The sequence below is a fragment of the Sesamum indicum genome, linkage group LG11 (genome assembly GCF_026168435.1).
Source record: "Sesamum indicum cultivar Baizhima isolate 11 linkage group LG11, ASM2616843v1, whole genome shotgun sequence".
NCBI lineage: Eukaryota > Viridiplantae > Streptophyta > Magnoliopsida > Lamiales > Pedaliaceae > Sesamum > Sesamum indicum.
The window spans coordinates 9,505,978-9,530,483 of NC_142667.1; the positions used below are offsets into that span (position 1 = coordinate 9,505,978).

The window sequence follows — 24,506 nt, forward strand, 5'->3', positions numbered from 1 at the left end:
TGAAACCAATCTGATTAAAGTATTACTGAATAAGCTAAAAAAATGTCATACATGTCGAAAATCAAGGATTATACTGTCAAGATCTTACAACAGTACAACTCAGAAGGTCTACTGCTTAAGTTGTCATTTGTCGTAATCGTCAAAGAACAAAACTTAGAAGTCCTAAAGTTTCTATAAGTTTGCTATCTGGAGTTCAGACAATAATACTCAAGAAACACATATATTTTCGAGCAGAAATGCAATACAGCGGCTAAAATATCGCCAATATATACTGAATTAACATATATTTTCCAGCAGATATGCAATACAACAGCTAAGGCGTCAGCAACATGCACAAATATAATGAGATCACAGGGGATGAGTGCATACTGAGTTGACATGATTTCTGAGGCTCCATTACCTCAGGTCATTTATCTACCTTTAAGGGCAGCAAACCTAGCAGCTAGATCATCATAGTCGGGCAATTTGGGATGCACATGCCGTGCCTGATTGTCCAGCTGGAAAGTATTGGCACGAGTAAAGACCTTTTGCGATTCTGGTGAAGCAGTTTGCTCATGAGGAAGAGAAACGGATCTAGTGGGAGGCGGAAATACTTTGCATTTATCATCATGCACGTCACTGCTTCGGTCAAGGGATGATTCACCAACATCAGTGATTATTTGATCCAGAGGCTGACCCCGCAACTTTTTCCTCAACTTTCCTGCATCATAGCTTGATGGTTTCTTGCTGTAATGAATCAACAATTTATCTATCATCCTTTCCTCATCCTCTTTTCTGTGATGCTCCTCATCAAACAATATCTGCAAGCCCTTCCTAGGTTGATCCCTTCTCCTGCTACTTGAGCTCCTGTTTACAGGTTCAACATCTTCAGGATTATCAACATTATTATGGCTGGATGATGATTTATGGTGTTTCCTCCGAATTGATCGCGGCTTTGGTAACGGGATTTTCTCTTCCTCATAATCGTGATATTTTTCTTGAGCATGACTCTTTACTTTAGCTGATGCAACCAATTGTTCTTCAAAGTCATGATCTGATTCATTTTGGGGCCTGCATGAGCTGTTGACTACATTACTTCTATTGCAGGAGGCAGGGTCTATGAAGTTTTTCTCCAGATCAGAACCAGCATTCTTAGAACCTCTACTGTGTGTGTGTTTATCTTCATTTGGCTTAACATATGGAGGGCGAGCAAAGTTGTCTTTAGATTTGACATATGGTGGAGGGAGGGCATAATTTGAGCAAGAGTTGAAGCTATCAGGTCCTCCCTCTGGTCCTTTTCTTGTTGAGTTAATTGCATTTTCTCGACTGGAAGAGTTATAAAAAGGAATGACTTTTTCAGTTCTTCCTAGATGTTCTGCGCAACTTGCAGCAGAGTCTGCTTTTTCATGAGATAATGCTTCTGTGCTTGCTCCTCTCCTTGTATTATGGGTACTATTACTCCGTCTTGTGTATCCACTATTAACATGATCCAGCATTTTCCCACGGGATGAACTGCTTGATTTTTCTGTCTTGAGTTCTGTATCACTTTTCTCAGAGTGATACAGGTGCTGCTTATTTTCAGTCAATATGTGCCTTCCACGAAATAAGCTGTCACTGTCCCCTTGTGAACTACTTCCTTCTGTCTTCAACACTGAGTGCTCTCTGTGCTCAATTGAGCCCTTCCTTCCAGCCATAGGATGATCTTTTTCATCTCTTTTCCGCATATGACCTTCTCCACAGTTGTGTATTCTGCTTTTCTCATCTAGAAGCCCAGGAGTTTGTTTCACTATATCAGCTTTTCTGACTTCTGTCTGGAAATCATGTCAATTGAGAATATCAGTCACCACATACGGTACATGCTAGTCATGCTGGCCTTCCAATATTAGCCAACAGGCGCAGTTGTATTTTTCATGAATAATGTTTTCTTCCAGTTGAACAAAAAATTGTTAAAAATGTCTTAACAAGATGGTCATCTCCTGAGCAAGATAACTTGTCATGTAAATACAAATGGACTTTGATTTCTTCATTAGTAACTGTATTCATCTTGAAACAAGTTCAATAAAAGAAGGATCCATTTATAAGATTCTCAGATTCCTAACAAGTAAAATACAATCAGGTGGCAAATCAGCAAAAATCCATTGCAAAGAACTATCAGAACAATAATTCTCCAAGACTATCAATTCTAATTTTCTATATAAGCTCAAATAGCTGATAGGAATATATTAGAGTAAAATAAAATAATGTCATAAGTAGATGTAAAATAATGTTGGTGAGATATAAATCAAATAATGTAGTGACAGATATAAAATAAGACTTAACTTGTTTGAAATAAGTACAAGCACGACACATAGAATAATGTCAAATCAAACCATATTTTTGCTTCCAACCAATTTATTAACATTCATATTTACCCGTATATTACTGGTTCCCATAGTTTTGTGTCAATCTTTTCATCATAACTATGATAAAGAAATCATAATATACTCGTCAGTATTAAATGCCAAAAATTTCTGTGTTTACAAACTAAGGGTTCTTCATGGACCTTTTAGTTATCTGCGGGAACATAATAAATAATTAAAAATGGTACCTGTGCAACTAGTGAAGGAGTAGACATCCTCTGTTCAAACCCCTTGTAATCCCACTTTATCGAGAACTCTGAAGCTATATCTTGCAATGCCCGGAGTCTCTTTTCTGTTGCAGGATGCCTCGCAGATACTTTCTCAACGAACTAGCAACAAAAATCAAGCATATTGGGGTTGAAACAAGCAGTTTGATTACAATAATATTCTCTTAATGATAAAATAGGGACATACCTTTTGATTTACAAAAGCTTCTAAACAATTTCCATATCTCTGTTGAAATATATCCCTGAGGTCTCGCAGTTCAGGCAGATCAGAGAACCTTGCAGCAGCAAACATCAGCGATGCAACAGCCTCTCTACATTCTTCAGGGCATTCCCTGTAAAGAAAGCAATTTGACAGGATAAAATCAATACCATGCTCCAATGATACAGGCTGAACTCTGAAACTAAGTCACGTTGCTTTGGCCTAAAAATGAATGCTTGAAAGCTGAAAGCACGAACCACTAGTCTCAAAAAGGACAAGAAAGTGTAAAGTTTCAACTCTAGTTCTCCATTATTCGATAGTCACTCCGTCCTAATTTGTGTACTCATATTGACTGGGAATAGAGTTTTAGATGAGAACGAAAGAGAGTGAAAGTTTTATACATTTTAATATTATTTTCTGTTCAATGTTTTCTCTGAATGTTTGGTTGGTCTAAATAATCTTAGTCAGATTGTTGTTATTAAGCCTATGGACTTAAAGTAATATGCTTCTTAACTCTTTGTAACTAATTCATAATTTAGTAACATAATAGAAAAACATTCTCTTAAATCCTATACAAAATATCTAAATGTCATTTCATACAAAATCCCATTATAATACCTACATGGTAGTTTTTTACCTTAACAAGGTAAATAACCATAGACCGAGTCCAAAAACACCCATAAATAATTAAAATAAAGTTTTAGGCCCTCATTTTTTAACCTGCAAAAGTTCCATATGAGAATTCACAAAAATGTTCACCAAAAGTTATACCATCTTCAGTTCTAGACTATGAACTGCCGAGTTGAAGGTGAAATTTTAGAACCATCTGCTATTAATATAGAGGTGTCAAAGCAAACTTACTTTGATTGATTAGTTATGTATGCCATAGTTTTAGAAAATTTACTATGTCAGAAATTCATATTATATGATCATAATATTGAATTGAGTACATGTAAATCATGTGATGTAGAAAAGTAGAGATTGTAGGGCAAAACATTTCGATTGAAAATTTGTTATGTTTCACAAGATCAATTGTTAAGTTCAGTCATGTTAGGATTGAGCCTTCGATTTGTAGTACTTAGAAGCCTATGTTATTCTATAAGGACGACCTCCGTACTTTACTGTAATAAATTCCATCATAGAAGTGTGATGTATTTATGGCTTACTTATTCAATTTCAATATTTATTTTGAAATGTATCATTTTACAAAAATAATGAACATTGATTGCCATAAGTCAGAATTTTGAGGCTTAACTAACCTGCTTTGAGATATATATATCAAATGTCAATAATTGTATGAATCTTTACATTAGTAATATAGTATATCTATTGATCTTATATAATTCATTGAACCGTGCTGCGAGGCATTATCCTTGTCATAAAATTAATGTTGCTTCGAAAATTTTATGATAATGCTAAAGGCCTCTTTTACGATAAAACTTTTCTCTATATTAAGTTCCATGAGACTAAGTCGTAGATATTTGAGAGTTTTTATGTGTATGATTAGTTTTTGAAATTCTTCACACTAAACTAGTTATGCAGGTTTTGGTTATGAGTCAACTTTTTGGAAAACTTTAGACATATTGGGGCTGTTTTATAGCATATGTTTCTTAATCTAGTTATCCAATGTTTACTAATTGTCATAACAGTTTCAACAGAATACTAACTATATAGTAATTTTTTGAAAATCAATGTCACTTTCCTCCGTTCTCGGAATATTGTTGTGGTCTTGATAAGTCAAAATATTGTCCCCACATAATTCTAATTTAATCTAATAGTGACCTGCTGACATCAAATTTATTTGGGATTTTTTTATCAAAGTCTTGAAAATTTAGGGATTGGGAACTTGATAAGGTTTGAGAATATCCTATATAAAGAATGCCTTACAAAGATCGAATGTGCCTAACAAGACACTAACAAAGAAACAAGATAATTATTGTGTAATAATTACAATTAAAGGTGAGAAAAACTTTTTTCAAAACAAGTAAATAGCAACCAAGTAAAGAAGTAGGTATATCATAATTTGTACCAATGTGAAATAACCGTATACATGGTTATATGCACTAAGAAGAACAGAACACGCAAGCTCCAAAATTTAATATTAAATTAAACAAAATGTTGTGTAACAGTTTTTCTTTACCAGGTCGTGTAACAAAATCATGCATCAAAAGAATGAAACTATTGCTAATGAAAATTTAAAAAAACAGTATAGTAATCTAAATACTAAATATTTGCATATAATATTAATGAGTTTATCATCTTAGTTGTTATTTATCAAATTTTATGTCACAACAAAATATTTCGAATTATTGAATTTTCAATATTTCATAGCATTCTATATGAGCTTAATATTTAAATAAAAAACCCTGCAAAATGCACAATGCACGTAACTAGTGCCCTTAAAAGTTTGGTTGATGATTGGTGGTCATACTGTTGCTTTCTGCATAAGGTTATTTTGGGGGAAAGAATCTATTTCAGATAATAGAGCATAAAAAAAAAAGAGCATAAATTTGGAAACAGAGGGAGTACATTACACTCTTTTTATGTTCAATCCATCTCTTTAAAGCTCATGCCCTACTTTCTCCACTCTAGAGTACTGAATATCAAATTGGCACCATTTCTATCAGTCTTATAAGATTCTTTGGACCTCAGTTCTCACAGAAATAATAAAGCAAAATTTTTCACAAAAACTTGTGGTTGTTCAATTAAAGTACTTCATGAGTGTTGGTGGTTTCAATCAATATTTTAAGTTCAACCACAGAGAGGCGTAATATGACAAATATACCAAAACTAGTCTTGCATATCTCTATCTCAATTGAGTCTTTTTAACAACCACTTCCTTATCTGTTATCATTACTTGACAAATTGTTAACAATACAACTGGTTAAGCTAGGCAAGCACAAACATGGGAGGACTATATATCAAATATGATTATTCTCATATTATTTGATGATGGTCCAGAGATTTGATATTTTAATACCAGTTATTCTAGTGACCTGTTTAATGATTGAGATAAAAGTATTACGAGCTAGCCCTTCTTCTTGCTAATTGTTTTGGCTTTTCTTACCAGGGGTATTGATGATCTGTAAGCATGTTTTCAGTTTTAAACAACAGAAAATAAGGCACATTACACTGTGTAATAGAAGGGAAAGAGATGAAGGATGGCAGAAGCAACACTTAAATAGAAACTAAAAGATATGCTAGAGAACAGGATATATATCTACATATATATAGACAACACTTGCAAGAAATAATGTAAGCTAGCTATAGACATGAATGGATCATACCCTTGTTTCTGCATTCTTGAGAGTTGCTTTACAATATATTCACAGGATTGCTCAACAATATCATAGCAGGACAAGAGATTCATTCCAGCAATAAATTCTTCAGTCTGTTTTACACGATAACCCATATAAGAACAATTTCAAGCATGAAATGTAAGTCATACATAGAAAAAAAAATTATTGCCAATATGTTTCATTAGAACAGATATAATATAAAAGCAAAATCTTTATATTTCCACACTGTTCATAGTTAACCAGTCATTGAATTCGATGACATTACACACTTAAAGAATAACAAACTGTATCTAAGTTTACTCAACTAATATGCTCAGTCATGATCTATATGAAAGAAGGCCTTCAAGTATAGATAGCTCAACAACATGATGAGACATTTGTACAAGGAGAGAGTTTGGCGACTCTGCCTAATAGTGTGGTTGAGGATGTAATGTTGGTACGGCGCAAGGCAACAGTTAAAGATGATCTATGTTGTATAAGTTTCTAGGCAACATAGAATGAACGTAATACATACAAAGGACTATCAATCACCAAAATAACTTAGGTACGGCTTGGATGAAGCATTTTATTTAACAAATACATGGTTAAATAATACAACAGTACATTTACTCTGAAATTGTATTGAAGAACATGTGTAACATTAGCTAACTTATGATATCTTTGTTGAATTAGATTTTAGAACCAAACTGTAAATGTGTTATGGAAAAATGTATATGTGTTCTGTGCAATGCAAGTATTTTGGAAAATATTAAGCTAGGAAAATAATATTAAACATGAAATCCAGCAAGTCAACAAATATTTGAATCATTGTGGTAAAAACTTATCAAAAATTCCAAAAAGATTTGTTAGTATCATATACGGTTTAGTTATTCATAATAATTTTTTCACAAATATTTTTTAAAAATAGTTTTCTTTGAGAATCATGGTTTTCTTAATGCATGAATTAATTACATAGTTTTGTTAAATTACAATTACAGTCAGAAACTTATGTGCTCAATAATACTTGTACTTATTCTATTTTTAAATACTACAGATTTCCCTTTTAGTTCTCCTCTGGTCTTAGTGCATATATTTATGTGCAGGAACTTACAATCTACATATATATAAATTTGCTTACACTTATACTTGCCTAGATTAAATCTTTCTTCACTCGTTTGCCAATTCTCGTAGTAGTTAATTATTCCATTAATCATATTCTGTAAGTGTTTTATACATATTCATTGTACATTTGTGCTTGCCTATGAAATAAGGTTGACACTTGCAAAGTTTCCATTAGCAGTTTGAAGATAACAAATCCTCTTATATTTATTTAAGGGTTAGAAAATTGTGTCCATGTAAGCTCGTTACAATATTTTGTATATTTGAAGATAATATTTATTTTTTGAGATCTATTTACTTACCTAACTAGATGCCTGTTACTATAAATTTTTCAAAATTAACTTAAAATTCATGAATAATTAAACTTGATCTACTGGTACTGCTAAATGTTATTAATATATTTTGATCAAATAATTCAAACTATTTACAGGAATATCTAAATATATTGTACATCCTGTGCATCTGCATGTTGTATTACATTTTGCTAATATTTAAAATTTCCTAATAAAATCATTTAAAAGAATGGCAATAATCACATCATCAATCAATTAGATAAAGAAAAAATTTCTTAAACGAAAGGTTAAATCTTAGATTGTTTCTCCTTAATCCTCATTAATTAACATCATCTGCCTCGTTCTCTTCCAAATTAGTTACTTATCATTTTCTCAATTATCTTTACAGTCACATTCTAATATCCTCATAGTTGTTACTATTCTAAATTAAATTTAGACTTTATGGGCCACAATTATGAGAAAATGTCTCCTCTTATTTTGCAGGCGCATTACTGACAATTGATTCCTTAAGCCAACTATTGCTTGCCCCGGGTTGGCTTAAGGATTGTCCTTTGTTCCTAGGAAGTTATATGTATATACATCCTACCTCTGATTCGCTCGGTTCTGGATAAGCATTGTACACAAGCCTTAAGGCTATTCCTTCCAGTTGTAGTCTAGAGCTTTGTTGTGCGGCCTTACTTCATACACTTGCATGGTTTGTTTTCCTTCTCAGACACTATAGAGGAAGGAGTTAGTATTCTTCTATTTTCTAACTACTTTGTAAGTTAATTCAAGTCCCTCAAGTTTATGGTACTCTTAGAGTACACAATTATTGTCGTCAAGAAGAACTTGAACTTTGACATTTCAAATTTGTCAAGCTTTCTTTCGCTTATATCAGCTAAAGTTTGAAGTTCTGTTTGGATGCATCTCCCTTTGGTTCATAGTATTTAGCCTGAGGGTGGTAACAGAAACTATAAAGCGTAGCATGCCCCAAACCACCATTTAGCAACTTCATGCAATCTTACATCAAGGTTACATCAATTCCCCATTGAGTATGTGCCCTTTTCTGCATTCATGCCTCTATTAGTGCGATGTATTTCATATTTAAGATAAAGTAACACTCATTTTGCCACAGCAACATTACTTTGAACATACGAACAAAGGGAAATTGCCCAACCTTTAATTGGGATAAAAATATCCAAAGGAAGCCAAAAGGACAAATGTTAAGATTCCTTGACCTTATTGTGAAACCATTGGAAGCAAACTCATCCCAGGTTAAAAGGAGGGACAAGGACCAAACAGAAGTTTTCAGAACTGTGCAAATTATCAACCTTTTTTTGTGCTAATTAAGAACTATAAGTTGAATGGCTTTGAACTTCTTAATCTGATATTCTGGTGATGTTATGCTGTAAGGATCACACTTCCATACGTTTTCAGCCATGCTTCTTGATTGTCATCGTGTGAATCAATTTATCTTTGCTTCTTCTCACTTGATCCCCTTCAATAGCATCTTGTAAAAATTGAACAGTGGGTTGTCATTCTCATGTGTCAATACATCCAAGAAGATAGCACTATACCCAAAAGCTTTAGTAAATGCTTGGTGGAGAGAATTGAGAAATAACATTAGGGGAGGAAAAGGCATTCCTATAGCTAGCGATGGAGCAGTCCCTTTCCTGTTGTCAGAAGTCCTAATTCTACTCACAATTTCCTATTGCATTAGACATACAAGCTCCTCGGGGAATTTTCCTTTTCCCATGAGATGGATCTCACTCAGCAAAAAAAAATTAGACACGCTGGTTTTCACTCACTAAAGATTTAGACACCTTGGTTGATAGCAAGAAACAAAGTGCTCCAGTTTTTCTTCTTTCTTAACTTGGTTTCACTCAAGCAAATTAACAATGGCGGATCTAAAAATTTTAGCAATTAAAAAAGAAGGATAAAAACAAACTCTAACTCACAGAGAATCGAAGTTAAAAATCACGCCTATTCTTCCCAGAAAAACTACTAAACAAACGTGTATGAGCAACAAATAAATATCCAAAGAACAAAAGTCTAACCGTGAAACAGCCAAACGGGCAGCGAACCAACTTGGCAAAATGACATAAGCAAAGCAAAACCAAAAAAGGAGTAAAAATGCAGTACCCTTCCATAAGCGTTTATATCAAGCCCATTAGACAGCAGCTTGGCCAGATCTTCTTTCAGGAACCTCTGCTTCGCCTCCGCTCTCTTCCTCAACACCTCGATCCTCGCCCGAGTCGTCTTTATCAGCGATTTACTGCGCACATAGTCACACACCAAAAAGCGTATAAATCATCAATCAACTCCATAGAACATCGAGAAACAAAGAAACACACAACGAGATCCAAACCATTTCACGCTGAAGCCCCGGCCCAGTAAACCATCGAGCATTTTGAACTGTGTTTGTTTTCCGTTGAAACCAAGACACTTGTAGATTTCAAAAAGTATAGCCAATAGATTCAAGCAGAGAGTCTCGCCTTTCTCAAGTACCAAATAAAGAAAAAGAGAGAGAGAGAGAGAGAGATCAGGTAAATAATGGGTCCGCCATTACCAATTAAGCACTACATAAACTGAGCCGGGACAACTGCTGCATATATGTCCCCATGTATATATATATTTATACACACACATACACACACTAACAAATAATAAATATACATGTATTTTTGTACGTTAGCGCACAGCGAGTGAAATTGTCTTCAAATTTTATCCAACTTTTGGATGACACGAGAGGAGAGCAGCAGCAGCTCAAACGGCTTTCTTCACTTTTTCTCTCCCTTCCAAAATCCAAACAATTATCAAATAATTATTATTATTTATTAAATATAAATGCTACTTTTCGTGTTGCTTTATGGACCTTTATTGCCATATCACATCCACAGATGATGAGGTGCATAAGACCGTTGGCATTTAAATTCTTTTTGTATTGTGGGTCTGGGAGTTAGAGCCTTAAATGTTGATAATTCTTGGATTCTGTAAATGTTATCAATGCTATTTTAAATTATTGTTTATATTTATTTTCCAACTTTATTATTTTTAAAATTTATATTTCGTATTCGCTCAATCTATTTCTGGTCCAAAAATGATCGGAATTTGGTCGTATAATGTGCACATGGAGAATGTTTAGGAGTAAATCTGTTATTTTATATCAATTAATACAAAGAAAAAAATGAAAATTTTGTATAAGTCTGATTATTTTGATTGTTTATATTAAGCATTATTAAATGGATGATATTTTAATTGATTATATTAAGCATTAATAAATGCATGTTTTTCCCTTAAAATGTGATTTTTTACATATAAATAAATAGAACAAACTCATAGGTATTCCTCACTTAGTGAACCATCCCTCCATACATGGACAATAATTGCGACCAAAATTTGAATAGAACTATTATATGTTTGTGAAAATAGTGTTCCTTATTTAAGGTTTCCTAAAGTTTAGTGGAGACCTCAACCACTCCACCAGCAAAATTTTTTTGTCAATTTTTATTCTCGCTCTCTATTAGCAGAGGTTATTCAAAGTTATGGCATTTGTTTTAGTCATTTTTTACACTTTTCATGTGTTTTGAGGGATTTTGACGTCACCTTCAAGAAATACAACTCCCCGTTACACTAGAGGATTTTCATACATTGTGGAACGTGTGATCTATCACCAAGTTGTCTTCCTCTATCAATGATGGGAGGTATTTTTATTTTATCCCTAATTGAGGTGTAAATTGTTTTAGAGGGGTTCGACTCTTCCGGTGGGTGGGGAAGACTTGACAACTCTTACTTGTGGTGACGAGACTCTCAAGACTGGGAAGGTCGAGTGGCGCATAGAATTTTTTTTTTTTTTAATTATACGGATGTTGCTTCAAGGGTGATTTTCTCCCGACTCATATGGTCTAAAATTTTGGTATGTAATTCGACATTTAGTACTTGGGATGAATTTCTTCCGACTCACATGGTCGGACATTTTGGCATGTAACTCGACAGTATTTCATATCTATGAACATTGTCTTTACACTTGATGAGTTCTTCTTTCGTTCTTTTACGATTTATTTTCATTTATTCGACATTTAGTATTTGGAGTGATTTTCTTCCAACTCACATGCTCGGATATTTAGCATTTATACTCGGTAGTATTTTATATTTGGGATGACTTTTTTCTGACTTATGTGGTCGAAAATTCGGTATGCTAAATCGGCAATATTCTATTTATAAAGGTAGTTATTGCACTTATTCAGTTGTTATTTTGTCTCTTACAACTTATTTTCGTCTGGTGTTACCTCAAGGGATGTTTTTGCTCATGTTCCGAAGTTGATTTTTACCAACTCTAGAAGGGGGGGTGCAAAATATTTTGAGGCCAACATTTTTTATGAGGGGACATTGCCTCAAAGGATTCTTGATAAGGGATGTTGCCACAAAGGATACTTATTCATGTCCTGAAGCTGGTCTTTTACCAGCTTCAAAGGGATGCAAAGTTTTCGAGGCAATATTTTTTGTGGGGATCTCAATGAAGTTTCGTCTATGGGGTTCCGAGGTAATAGCGACTTTTGCCTAATGACGATTTTTACCTCTAGGGTCCTCTTGAAACTTCAAGGATCTCTACATCTAAATTTATTTTATTTGTTAAGACTACGACAAGAAAACTAACTTTATTACTTAAAATTCACATTACAATACCTTAGGGGAAATAAAAAATGAAGCAGGATATGTTTAGCTACTACTCGAGCTTTCTCTTATTACAAGTGAATAGCCAAAAAATAATTTTTTCCGCTACGAGAATTTAGGTCATTCCTTCATGGCGAGGGAATCTCTTCTTGCTAATCCTCTTGAGGTTATGAGATGACACCTGCTATGGGAAGATTATCATCATGAGGAGTTGGATTTTATGTTAGCTCTTGAAGTGGCGCACTCAGCTCGTGGTCAAATTGACGTTCTAGTGGATAGTGGTTGATATATTCCTTCAAGTGTCCCCACTGGATCAATTTTCTTATTTCATTTTGGAGGTGATAACATTCCTCGGTTGTATGCCCCATGTCACGATGGAAGCGACAATATTTATCTGATTTGAGCTCCTGGGATTATCTTTATCTTTCTTGGCCACTAATTGATCAACCCTTGTTGTTTCGCCACGACTAATATTTCATCCCTAGGAGCATTTAGGAGGGTCTAGTGCGTAAACCTCATTGGAGGTAAGTGCTTGCTTTCCTTCTTTTTCTTTAGCTCTTTTTCCTCCTCTCTACTCTTGCTCCTAATGCTAAGGGAAGGGTTTGAAGCATTGGAATCCTCGACTCTAATGTATTTTTGTGATCGCAGGAGCAAGTCTTCTAGAGAACTAGGGGTTTTCCGGCTATATACTCTTTGAATCTTCTTGGTAGCAAAATATGGTGAATAATACTGGCTAACAACTCATGATTGACATGTGGCACATAGTGCACTGCCTCCATAGACCTATGAACATAGTCTCTTAACTGCTCATTTGCTTTCTAGCGAATGGTGAATAGATATGCAACCGTTTTTTGAACTTTCTTGTTCATGGAAAAGTGATGCAAGAAACGTTGGGTTAACTGCTTGAGGTTGGAGATAGTTCCAACGGGCAGCTTGGAGAGCGTAGTGCGAAAGACCTTGCAGTAGGCGGCATCACTCAAGTCACACCAATCAATTTCAGCATAAAATTTGTCCAAGTGTTCTTGTGGATCCCCTGTTCCATCATATTAAAAAAGATTCGATACTTTAACGCCCGTTGGAAGCGATTCTGCTAAGATTGTAGGGGAGAAAGGGTTGTGTCTCGAAGGAACTACGATCGAGGGCCGGTAGGGATCCTCGATTACTTTTAACAATAGGGGTGCAGAGGGTTGTCGGGTTTGGCAGGGTTTTTCCTGTTGCGTATGAGCAACTTCGGGTCGGAAGACTCTAGTGTTCACCTCTTCTTGCCTTTGCCCCTCTTCTTCAGGAGTCGAGGATAATTCTCGACTTCGGCGAGGGGAAGGAGGGGGCGGGTTCATGGGGTGATGAGCTGTAAATTGAGTCATTACTTGTGTAGCCGCGCGCGTGAATGCATCACGGATCAAAGTCATTAAGGCTTCTTACTTAGATGTATCATCGTTTTTTGAGGTGGGACATCTTGGGTGGTGATTCTCCATAGGGTGGAAGTGGGGCTTGCTCACGAGGTGTGAGGATTTCTCCATTCATTGGGGCTTATTCATGAGGTGGAGCTTGATCCACTCCATTCACTTGTGGTTCTTGAGTGGTGTCCACCCCATGAATGTCGCGAGTTCGAGACCTAGTCTGCATTCTCAATGCCAGGGTAATGTATTTCCACAAACGACGCCAATGATGTGATGGTGTTTTTGATGAAAAGACGAAATGAGGGTTTATACCCTCGGCACAACAGTCATCAAGTGAAATTAATTTTAGAGAGAGAATTTTTGGAAAACGGTGTATTGGATGGTCAAATCAATGAATAGTGACTTAATTTAAAATATAATATATAAAGTATTTATAGTGGGATTGTAAGTTTATAATATGGTAGGTTATATGTGTTTATTGTGTGACTTGCATATAAAAATTTATTCTTTTACCCTTGTAAATAAATAAATACTACCAACATATAGATCAATAAGTAAAGAAATGAAAACCAAGTACGAAGTTTAGAGTGGGTAGTCTTAATAGACGAGCATACATAGATTGCACTCATCGGGTTGCACATTTTTCCTCTTTGCATATATTGTCATCTAAAATAAAATTGGTATTGTTAATTCTACAAGAGTTTGTTTTATTTGCTTTTTAGTTAAGTTGTCAGTGAAAATGATCTTGATGCTAGAGTTCGCCTAACAACACAGTCGCAATTTGCTTCATTACGATACCTCAGTTCCAGGTCAACTCATGTTCAAGTAATTTTAAGTATGAACCTTGGGAGGAAGAAATCGGCAACCATCAATGTAGCCTTCCTACTATAAGTAAGAAATAAACATGTATAATATGAAAAATTACACCAAAGGTTTAGGTGTAATTTTTTAAAATACAAAAGATTTACATATAATTATACCAAATTTCAGGAGAGATCAAGATGATTATCCCTTTTAAATTAGTATAAGTTTTACACCAAGTCTCAGTGGAGATGGCTAGTTTGTGTAGTTTTAATACTGTTCTTTTTAAATAGTAATTGTACTAAGATAATATAAATCCCCTGCAATGCATATGTTTTCTACAGGTTCATCAAAATGAAGTTACTTGAGCTAAATTAAAATAAATTCTGCTATTATTAGGAATAATCAATACCGAGAGGGCACTTTTTTCCCACTACTTGAGATGAGTTTTCTTCTAAAATTGAGATCACCAAGCATGTTAAGCGCAAAATCATTTCATGAGAAAGGTATTTGGGTTCCATCCAAATCAACAGGTTAGAAAATTTTCTGTTTACTTTTTTCATAATTCAACAAGTTGAATCATTTAAGTATTCGCAACTGCTCTTGACAACCAGCAAATCAACAGATCAAGTCATTTACTTCACCTATCAGAAACGGATTTCCGCTTCCTTGACAAGAATCTTTTGGCTAGAGACAACTTAGACCTCACAGTCAGATTATCATCCTCACTGTCTTCGCTATCCAACACGATCACAGACTCCGGTATCTCTGAGCTACCAGAGAGTTGTTCAAAATTCCCAGCGGACTTTCCCTCATCAACCTGATTACTCTGCTGCTTCTCATCAGACCTCACTTGCAGAAATTTGGAATCGGGAACAGGTGGGTTCTTAGAATGCAAGCCTGGATTATTGTCACTGCCTAGTAGTTGATCCACAGGTTCCAGTGGCAGCTTTGCGGCTGTTAGAGATAGCTTGTGTCCCCCAATGACGGCTTGTTTCCCTTTCCTTTCATTGTAATCTTTACGATGTTCTAAAACAAATGATGATGTCATAGGTGAAGCTGCAGATTGGCCTGTTTGTTGAGGCGGGAAGCATCGAACTGGAGGCTTGTTCTCTTTTTCATCTTCTAATTGACGTTGAACCCAACCTAAAGATCCCGAAGATGGTGATAACCCAACCAAACCTGCTTTCTTAAGTATACTACTAGTTGAACCACTCCCCTTTCTGGTATTAGCATCTTTAGGAGGATTCTTTTTATTGGAGGTAGGACTTTGTGCCCATGGCAAGGCTTCATGCGTCCCAGTGGAATCAAGACAGGAAACAGCATCCTTAGGCACACCATGCATTTTCTTGTTAGAATTCGTACTTGGGTCCGTTGTAATACAGGGTAATGACTGCTGCTCCAGACTGGCGTTTGTGCTACGGCCTCTTTCTATATAATCTTCTAGCTGATGACTGTTGCCAACCTTTGCCACGGGAGAGAACTGTAGAGCGTATGCGCAAGGGAGTCGGGTCTCTGACAAGATTGAACTCTGACTTGGCAGATTGATATTTGCATCCTCACCATTTCTACAATGGGAAACAACCGGACCTTTCACCAACAGTTTATTTCTTAGGGCCTCTAGTTTAGAAGATTTGCACTTGTATTCAGCTGAAATTTTGTTAGCTTCTTTAGTTTGTCCAACGTCAATGTGATTCTGTGAGTAATAATGATCCGGCGCTTTGCAGATACCACTATCCCAATTGCTACTGAATCCCAAAGACCCCAGTGACAGCTTACTGCTGCTTCCACTAAATGTCTGGTGGGGTACAAACTGCTCAGTAATGCATATGGATGTATCCGATCCTTCCGGTTCAATCTGTAGCAACAAGTTAATAGGAACAATGAAGTAGATGTAAACTCCCACCACCTAACCAAACAATAAACTTACTTGTTCTATGTTTGGCCGTGAATGACTTTGATTGCCATAGCTGCACTGAGCAGTTTCACTTTCTCCAGCTCTGGCATACTTTTCAGTCATGGATCGCGCAGTCTGATTGAATGTTTGTCTGTTATATTTGTACTCTCTACTCTGCACAACGTTCAACAGATATCGTTATTGATGTGTTTTGTTGGTTCTCATTACTTGGTGAACAGCTTACTCACCGGTTCATGCATAAGACCATCATCAGGGTTTGGCTCACTTAGTAAGAGTCGAATGCTTGTTAAGACAGTTGAAATGTTCAAAGATGGTTGCCACGAACCCTGCTTCAATTGAATCTGATCTTAGGAACGCAGTTCGGGATTGCAAATTATAGGCTAGTCTCAGATATTTTTCTCAAGTTAAGCAAGGAAAATCAAATGCCTTCAAGTTGAGTAACATATGAAATTTCACCTCGATCTTGGAGTAAATCAACATCTATCACTCCGGTACTGTGTGGTAGAGTTCAACAGTACAATTAAACAGTAAATGAACATGGTAGAAGTCTATGAGCAGAAAGTTCATGTGCATTTGCAAATTTTATTCATAAATAGGAATAGAATATTTAGCAGGCTTCAGAAGAAACAGGGCAAAAGCCTAACAACCTTAGAGCACTTTGATTCCAGAAATGGAAAAATCTGGATGAAGTTAGTTAAAAGCAGAAACTCCTCGAATAGTTTCTGAACTTTGCTGCAGTATTACGAATTTGGCACAGCAAACTATAACAAATTTTAGAATATTTAAACCTAAACCCATCACTGAACATTTCGAATACCACAAGATAGAGAAATAAGTAAGCATACACGCGTGCATATATATGCATATCCAAGAGAGAGAGAGAAAGAGAATCAAACATATTACATATATAACAGCCACAATTAGACAATTTCAAATGAATAAGATGAAAAATGGATTACAGAATATTAGCTAGACTATTGCCGGGGGAAAGTCATTTTTTGTACAATTAATGTTGTGTAAATTTGTACAGTCACACACAGACACACCTACGACATTCTATTTTACATAAAATTAATGTTGTTAAATTCAGCCTAGTAAGGTGAACAAGTAGTGGTTTGTAAGAAATATTCCACTTAAACAAACAAAAGAGGAGAATGGGAAACACCACAGCATTCAGGCATCATTGTACATTGATTGTAAATCAATAGAACTAAATCATTCCTGGTGTAAAAAAAGAGCCTACCAGGGAAGGCTTTTCATACCATTCTCCATATCAAGTAACCAACTGAGATAAAACAAATATCTCAATGGAAATCACAATAAATGCATCTTTTCATGTCTAAGTGCAACAAGATATCAAGCTTCAAAGATAAAGTATCTTCAATCATCTCAAACCAACAACTTAATGAAACATTCCCATGATGTACTACTCCATTCTATAGAACAACTGATGACTGCAGCAAAGAAAATGCAGTAACTATAGTCTGTTGTATATGTAATTAGAGGACCATACAAACCTTAGGCGGGAGATTAAGGATATCCAAACAAATGCGGCCCCCATTGTCTATATTTGGATGGTATATAGGCGTAGAGAAGGTAACAATTGGAGGCTGAAACGGGTACCTTCATGGCAAAAACAAAAACACATCTGACGATTAAATTAAACATGCAGATTTGACACAAACAATTGCATAAATAACAAAAAAGAGGAACTTACCAGCCTTACTACAGATATGGATGAAGCCATCACTTTTGGGAACACAGAAAAATTAAAAAAAAAAAAAAGAAATTAAGAATACCTTTCGGGTATTTGGATCTTGATTTTAAACACGCCACCTTCATAGACAGTTCCCTCAGGTCCTTGAAACACTGAAAACCAAACGGAATACGTTCTCTGAAAGACGAAAACACTATTATTCAGTGATTTATATAGGTATAGAGAGAGGGAGCATACGCGCATCGATAGAGGTGAGGGACTCGGCAGAAGAGTCGTCGGAAAGAGAAGGGAAAGAGGCGCCAGGAGGTGGGTCGGTGAGCAGTAGCTTCAGCTCCTTCTGCATTCGTAGATTCAATCTTGCGGCGTGTGCCATTTTTCACTCCGAGTTTCCGCCAACACCTATCAGTCTTCCATATTCAAATCAAATCCTTGTAAACATAGCCCGCTTTATCTATACTCATAATTCATAACTAAATATGGCAACAGGGCGGGTATTTGACTAACTGGGGATCCACGTTCTACAATTTACATAACTTAGGGGCTAAATGATTATTATTAAGAAAAAGTAATGTTAATTATACATAAATTATAAGTTCATATTTGAATATATTAAAAGTTGAAGGGACTAAATTGAAGCTTTATAAAATATTTAGGGATCAAATTTTAAAAATTTAGAATATAAGGGATTGAATTATAATTTTAACAAAAGTTATAAGAAAGAAAAGGAGAATAGAGATGGATATTTGAGGACAGCAGCACGGGCTGCACCTTTTACAACACGAAAAATTCTTTTCAGGACCTAGTTTAGTAGAATCAATCTAATCACATTTGTTTTATAATTGGACATTTTTTTTTAAATTGTATATCAATCACATGGCAAATACTATGATTGATTCCGATTTAACCAAATTGGATTCAGACAAGAATTTTTCTTACAACAGTAATGTTATATCCTTTATTATTTAGAAAGGCATATACACAAAACGCATCACCATCTATGAATAGATAAATAGCCACTTGAGAATGACAAAGATTCACACACACAAACGTGAAATTCTAACTCAGATTGGATTCGATCGAACCTGAACCAATCATATGACAAGCACAATATACTTGTCGTGTGATTGCTATACAGTTTGGGAAAAATGACCAATCACATAGTAAGTGTAATACACATACACTTGCTATATAATTAATTTGATTCGGCTAAACTTAGTGATTGATTAAATATTTCCATTGAGTTAGAAATGTTATAGACTATTAACTAAATTACTTTATTTATAATATAAATGAAATATTAAAATATTGGTGAAAAATACGTGAATGTTGTTTAATATTTTATTTAAATTTACGACATACTCGATATATTGATTATACGGGTTATGATTTATTATAGAATACGAAGGTAGAGTAGAGGGTTAAGCAACCCCATCTACTAACTTAATCATTTTAAGATTGAGGTAATTACAATTTGAATTTATATATATATATGGATATATATACACACACTTGTTTTCTGTAAACTTGATTGTAAATTATTAGCTACATGTTTGGATTATATTGTTGCTTTTGTGAAGTTGTTGTTATGTGATTTTCTATTTGTAACTGTTAAGAAAGACAGATGAATGATGGTTGATGCTATATTGATTGTTGAATGGAATTTAAAAAGTAAATTGAGATAAAGATATTGTTACCTAACCAGGAGATGTTGTTATAACGATGTGATTGATGATGTGATATCACATGAATTGTGGGTTGTGTGATATGAAAAAAAAAAAAATATAAAAATTAAGTACCATAGTGCGTAGGATATCGGCATATTCCTGGTAGTGGGAATATCATGTACTGATAGCTACAAAGTGAGGCAACGTGGGGATGTCATTTCCATTGTGATGTCTTGTGTTAATATTGCTACACACTGGGGTGGTGAGAAAGTATCACTATTTGCATTGTATATTATATGATATTGATTGAGATGATAATAGCTAGTAAAAAATAATGCACTCCAACTTGAGTAAGCAAGACCATATAATATTCTTTTTGATTCTCCACATTCACCACAAGCAAGACTAGGAACCAAAAATGCAGATAGATAGATAGAGAAGAACCTCCTTTTGGGAAGTGTGGTATCACTCTTGTTGCCTCAGAATTGTTTGAAGTCAAGGGTCTCCCTTAAAACCAATTTCTACAGCAAACATACCAACCCCCACCCCCACCCCCACCCCACATGTGTTTATGGTAATAATTATACTTTAGTTTTATATGTATGTTAATAACTTATTAGATGACCAAATTAATAGCTAATTTAAAATACTTGTTACAATCTTATCTGTATTAATAAAATTATAATATATAATACAAAGATATAAAAGACCTATTGGACTATTCATACTTTTTTTCAACCGCGTAGACACTGTTCATCTATGATTGTGTGCCATTTTTTCTTTATTTTTGTTGCCTTTTTTTGAGAGGTACAAGTATATCTAGTGATGGTTTAAGAGTAGCTTACACCTTTGATATTTTTTCACAATGAACAATTCCTATAGCATATTATTGAAAAACTTGAATTTTATACACTGACATTTTGTTCCTATTATATATAATAGATGAATAAAAAATCATATAACATGCAATAGTAACATTTCAATGTTCAAATTACCGTTTAACTTCTTACAACATGTCTTTACTTTACAGGATAGCGATTTAATGTATCTGATCCGGGTCGAATTATTCGATCTCCTGAGACGATCTCACCGCTGATCGACTAACTCTTCCGAAACAGATTTTGGATCCCCTGAGAATAAGACACGAACCGTGAGCTCGTCGGGCACGTCCCCGACAATGACCCTCCGACGCTCAAGTTAGGTTGATCGAAAGAAATATATTCTATCTCAAAGTTCGATCTCAATTAATGTATAGCAGTTACCTCATTTATGGCGTATCGGGGTCTATTTATAGTACACAGTTGTACGGCAAGTACTGGGCCACGTGGCTTCATCTTGTTGATTCACATTCTGATCGAATGGTCGTCATTGTCCGGGTCTTCTGTCGGTTCACGCGACCCGGGTCGGGTCCTCTACGACCCGCCCGTTACAAAACACGCGGATCCGGCCGCTGAAATGACCATCATGCCCTTAATGAAGGGCGTTTCAGTCTTTTTGCAGGAGGATTATATGTATACCCATCATTACTCCCCCACTTTTTTCAAAGTGCAAGTTCGTTGCCTTTGAGGAAGTCGAATCGTCACGTCTGTGGATCGCGTACATGTGGCAGGATCCCCTCGGTCAATCTCGGGCGCGTTTCCCTAAAGCGGTCTGCCTATAAATACACCATCCGTTTGAACATTCAACCTACCGCACGCATAAACTTCGAGCGACCAGGACTCCTGACTTCAAGTTCGCATTCGATCTGCTGCTTCCAGAGCCATCCTGCTTAAAGGTACGATGCCTCCTCGCTCTAGCTCGAATTCTAAGTCTCGACCTGGTTCTGAGTCTTCTTCGAACGGCTCCGAGTCTGGGTCTGAGTCCTCTAGGTCTGGGTCGTCTTCTAGGTCTGGGTCTGGCTCAGCTTCGGGTTCAGGGTCAGGGTCGGTGTCTAGGTCGGCGTCTGGGTCTTCTCACGGGTCGTATTCTGCCTCTCCCAAAAGAAATAAGAAGTTCCCTGCTGAAAAACTCAATGACCAACAAGCTGGTCCTTCTGTGCTTGCTAAATTCCAAGATCGACTTGCCAAGAACCCTTGGGAGGCTGTAGTTAGCAAGGTTAGAACTCCTGTCCATAAGATTAGGGAGAAATACCATATACCCTCCGATTTTGAAGTTGTCCTCCCTGCTACTTTCGATCGTATGCATCGCCCTCCCGAAGGTTTTAGCGCCTTTTCTATCAAACACCTCGATGCCGGGTTACGATTTCCTTTGGCTCCTCCGGTGGCCGCGATTTTGAAGAAGTTGGGGCTATGCCCTATGCAGCTCTCTCCTAATTCTGTCACTCACATCATTCTTTTTGTGGTGATGATGCAATTTCTAGGCTTAGAACCCAGTTTTGACAATTTTTGGAGTTTGTATTCTTTCACCACTTCGAAGCGGTCTGGTAGTCGAGGTTTTTTCTATCTCTCGGCCAAGCCTGATTGCGGGTATTTGAGCGCCCTGAAGTCGAACGTAGGAGCTTGGCTAGATCGCTACATTTTTGTTCGACCTCCTAGAGGTGTTTGGCCCTTTAGAAATGAGTGGACCAAGTATAAACCTGCCCCCAAAATATGTGGAGGGGGGCTGGAGGGCGATCAGATAAGGAGCTTAACACTCTATAAGTACGATCCCAAGAAGCTTCTCACTGAGAAGGTTTTGCAATTATCTGGGCTCTCTCCAGCTTCCCTTCATATTGAAGAGTCTCTAGGTGATTCTCCTTTCGTTTTATTGCTACAACTGCTGCTATGCTTGCGCGTACTCACTTTTTCCTTTGCAGATAGTATAATCATGAGCTCGCGCACGGCTTTGCGGAGGACCGCATCTCAGAATAAAGCGAGGAAAGGGGGGGAGATCGCAGGTCCTTCGGATGCAACGAAAAAAGGGAAAGGGGTCGCAGGCTCTTCGGACCCTAACCTGCCTGCCCCAGTTCCTTCGAAAACCCTGGCGGTTGTGGACCCAGTTGTTCAGAAGCCTATCTCGGTCGACAGCGAGGAGACGCCTTCAGCCCATGGTCACCTTGGCTACAACTCTTCAGAGCTAGAATTGAATTTGGACGAGGCCAGTGGTGACCAGGGGGTCGACCAAGGTCCTCCCGAGGATGGGTCCAAGAAGAGGAAACGACCTTCCCCGAAGAAAGGGCATGGTCCCAAATCCAAGCTGGGACCTAGCGACAAAGGCAAAGGCAAGGAGCCTGCAGAGCCTTCTCACCCCCCTCCTCCCAAATCGCAAGGCCCGCGCGTGCTAAGCCGGATGGCTAAGGAAGCGGCGGACAAGACGGGAGCTGAAGAAGATCGGGATAAGTTTTTGCGAGTGGCGCAGCTCGCTTCGTGTTGGGAAGAGAGCCGGGCGGCTCTTGCGGTAACGTGCCGCCCCCGGAATGGGATGACATGTCGAGCTCATCCCTTTATGGCGAAGCAGGAAACGACACTTTTGCCGTATATAATTCCTTCGTTTCTGTTCGCGATCAAGGGGCGCTGGTGACGAACAGCCCCATTCGGCTCGAGGAGTTCGCGGCTCACTCTTTAGTCCAGCTACACCTCGGTTGATCGGTCTGCTTTCTGTTAGTTCGATCTTCTTATCTGCTGTCTTCGACCTTGCAGGTCATGACCTTCGTCAGGAGCTTGAGTCTTAAATGCACCCATTACCGGAGGAGTTTCATTCAATCTGACCAGAAGGTGCAGAACCTCAAGGCTCAATTGGCCGAGCGAGACGAGGAAGAGCGTAAACAGGAAGATAATCTGCTGGCGCTGAGTGACGAGGTTCAAAAGCTGCGAGCCAAGCTCGATGCTTCCAAGAAGGATAAAGAGATCCTCCGTTCTGAGCACGAGGTGGCTCTGTCGGAGGCCAAGAAAGAGGCATTCGAGGCCGGACGTGAAGCTGGACTCGAGGAGGGCCGCAAGCGCGGGGTTGAAGAAGGTCAAGCCGGCCGCATTTCAATCGAAGAACATCAACGTATCTTGGCCGGCTCGAGGATGTCCACGGTTCGTGACTTTTTGAAGACCGATACTTTCACGACCGCACTCGAGATCAAGTCTGCGGACTCGTTCGCCAAGGGCTATGAGACCTGCTTGTCTGAGGTCGAAAAGCTTGGTGGATTTAGCGAGTCTTTTGACCGCAGCAAGTTAGACATTTCGCTCGATGGCGACCTCCAACCCCTTCCCCCGGATCCTGAACTGCAAGATGATGAATTTATGGTCCTGAGGGACGAGCTGGAGGCGGAAGCTGACGCCTGATCTATCCCGATCTATTTTTTGTAATAGGATTTGAGCTTACTGGCCAAAATGTAAATCCTAGAGATTCTTAGAGACCTCATTCATTTTGAACAGGATGGTGGGGTGGGAATTTTTGACGACCCCTGTATATGACATTTTGTTAAATGAAGATGAACTTTTGTCAGCTCGCTTATTTTGCTATATTTGCGCATTGCATCTTTCAATCGTTCTTCTCGCCGACTCGCATGACGCATCTTTCTGGGGACATATGTCTCGGATGCATCCTTTTCAGTTTGCATTTTGCTTCAGTGCGTCTTTTTCAGATCGCATATTGGACGCGTCTTTTTCAGTTCGCGTTTTGCTCGAGTGCGTCTTTTTCAGATCGCATATTGGACGCGTCTTTTTCAGTTCGCGTTTTGGTTGAGTGCGTCTTTTTCAGATCGCATATTGGACGCGTCTTTTTCAGATCGCATATTGGACGCGTCTTTTTCAGTTCGCGTTTTGGTTGAGGGCGTCTTTTTCAGATCGCTTATTGGACGCGTCTTTTTCAGTTCGTGTTTTGCTTGAGTGCGTCTTTTTCAGATCGCATATTGGACGCGTCTTTTTCAGTTCGCGTTTTGCTTGAGTGCA

General features: G+C 37.3%; 2 protein-coding genes across 3 annotated transcripts; both read right to left on the reverse strand.

Annotated features, from left to right (window-relative positions):
• LOC105173509 (Regulator of Vps4 activity in the MVB pathway protein) lies at window positions 1–10,260 on the reverse strand. Its single transcript, XM_011095271.3, has 6 exons — window positions 9,842–10,260; window positions 9,616–9,748; window positions 6,092–6,195; window positions 2,793–2,937; window positions 2,567–2,707; window positions 1–1,790 (listed from the first exon to the last, which is right to left on the reverse strand). The coding sequence occupies exons 1-6, from the start codon at window positions 9,880–9,882 to the stop codon at window positions 411–413; spliced, it is 1,944 nt and encodes a 647-aa protein (XP_011093573.1). The 5' UTR covers window positions 9,883–10,260; the 3' UTR covers window positions 1–410.
• Window positions 10,261–14,882: 4,622 nt separating this feature from the next.
• Window positions 14,883–18,454, reverse strand: UBC37 (ubiquitin-conjugating enzyme 37). Of its 2 annotated transcripts, none has more exons than XM_088875820.1 (6): window positions 18,221–18,454; window positions 18,066–18,135; window positions 17,784–17,889; window positions 16,494–16,607; window positions 16,279–16,419; window positions 14,883–16,206 (listed from the first exon to the last, which is right to left on the reverse strand). In XM_088875820.1, exons 1-6 carry the CDS (start codon window positions 18,354–18,356, stop codon window positions 14,989–14,991), a joined length of 1,785 nt encoding a protein of 594 aa, XP_088731946.1. In that variant the 5' UTR covers window positions 18,357–18,454; the 3' UTR covers window positions 14,883–14,988. The 2 variants fall into 2 exon arrangements, with proteins under 2 accessions (XP_088731946.1, XP_088731947.1); XM_088875821.1 differs by having other exon boundaries at window positions 16,494–16,592; window positions 18,221–18,453.
• Between the last annotated feature and the right edge of the window lie 6,052 nt (window positions 18,455–24,506).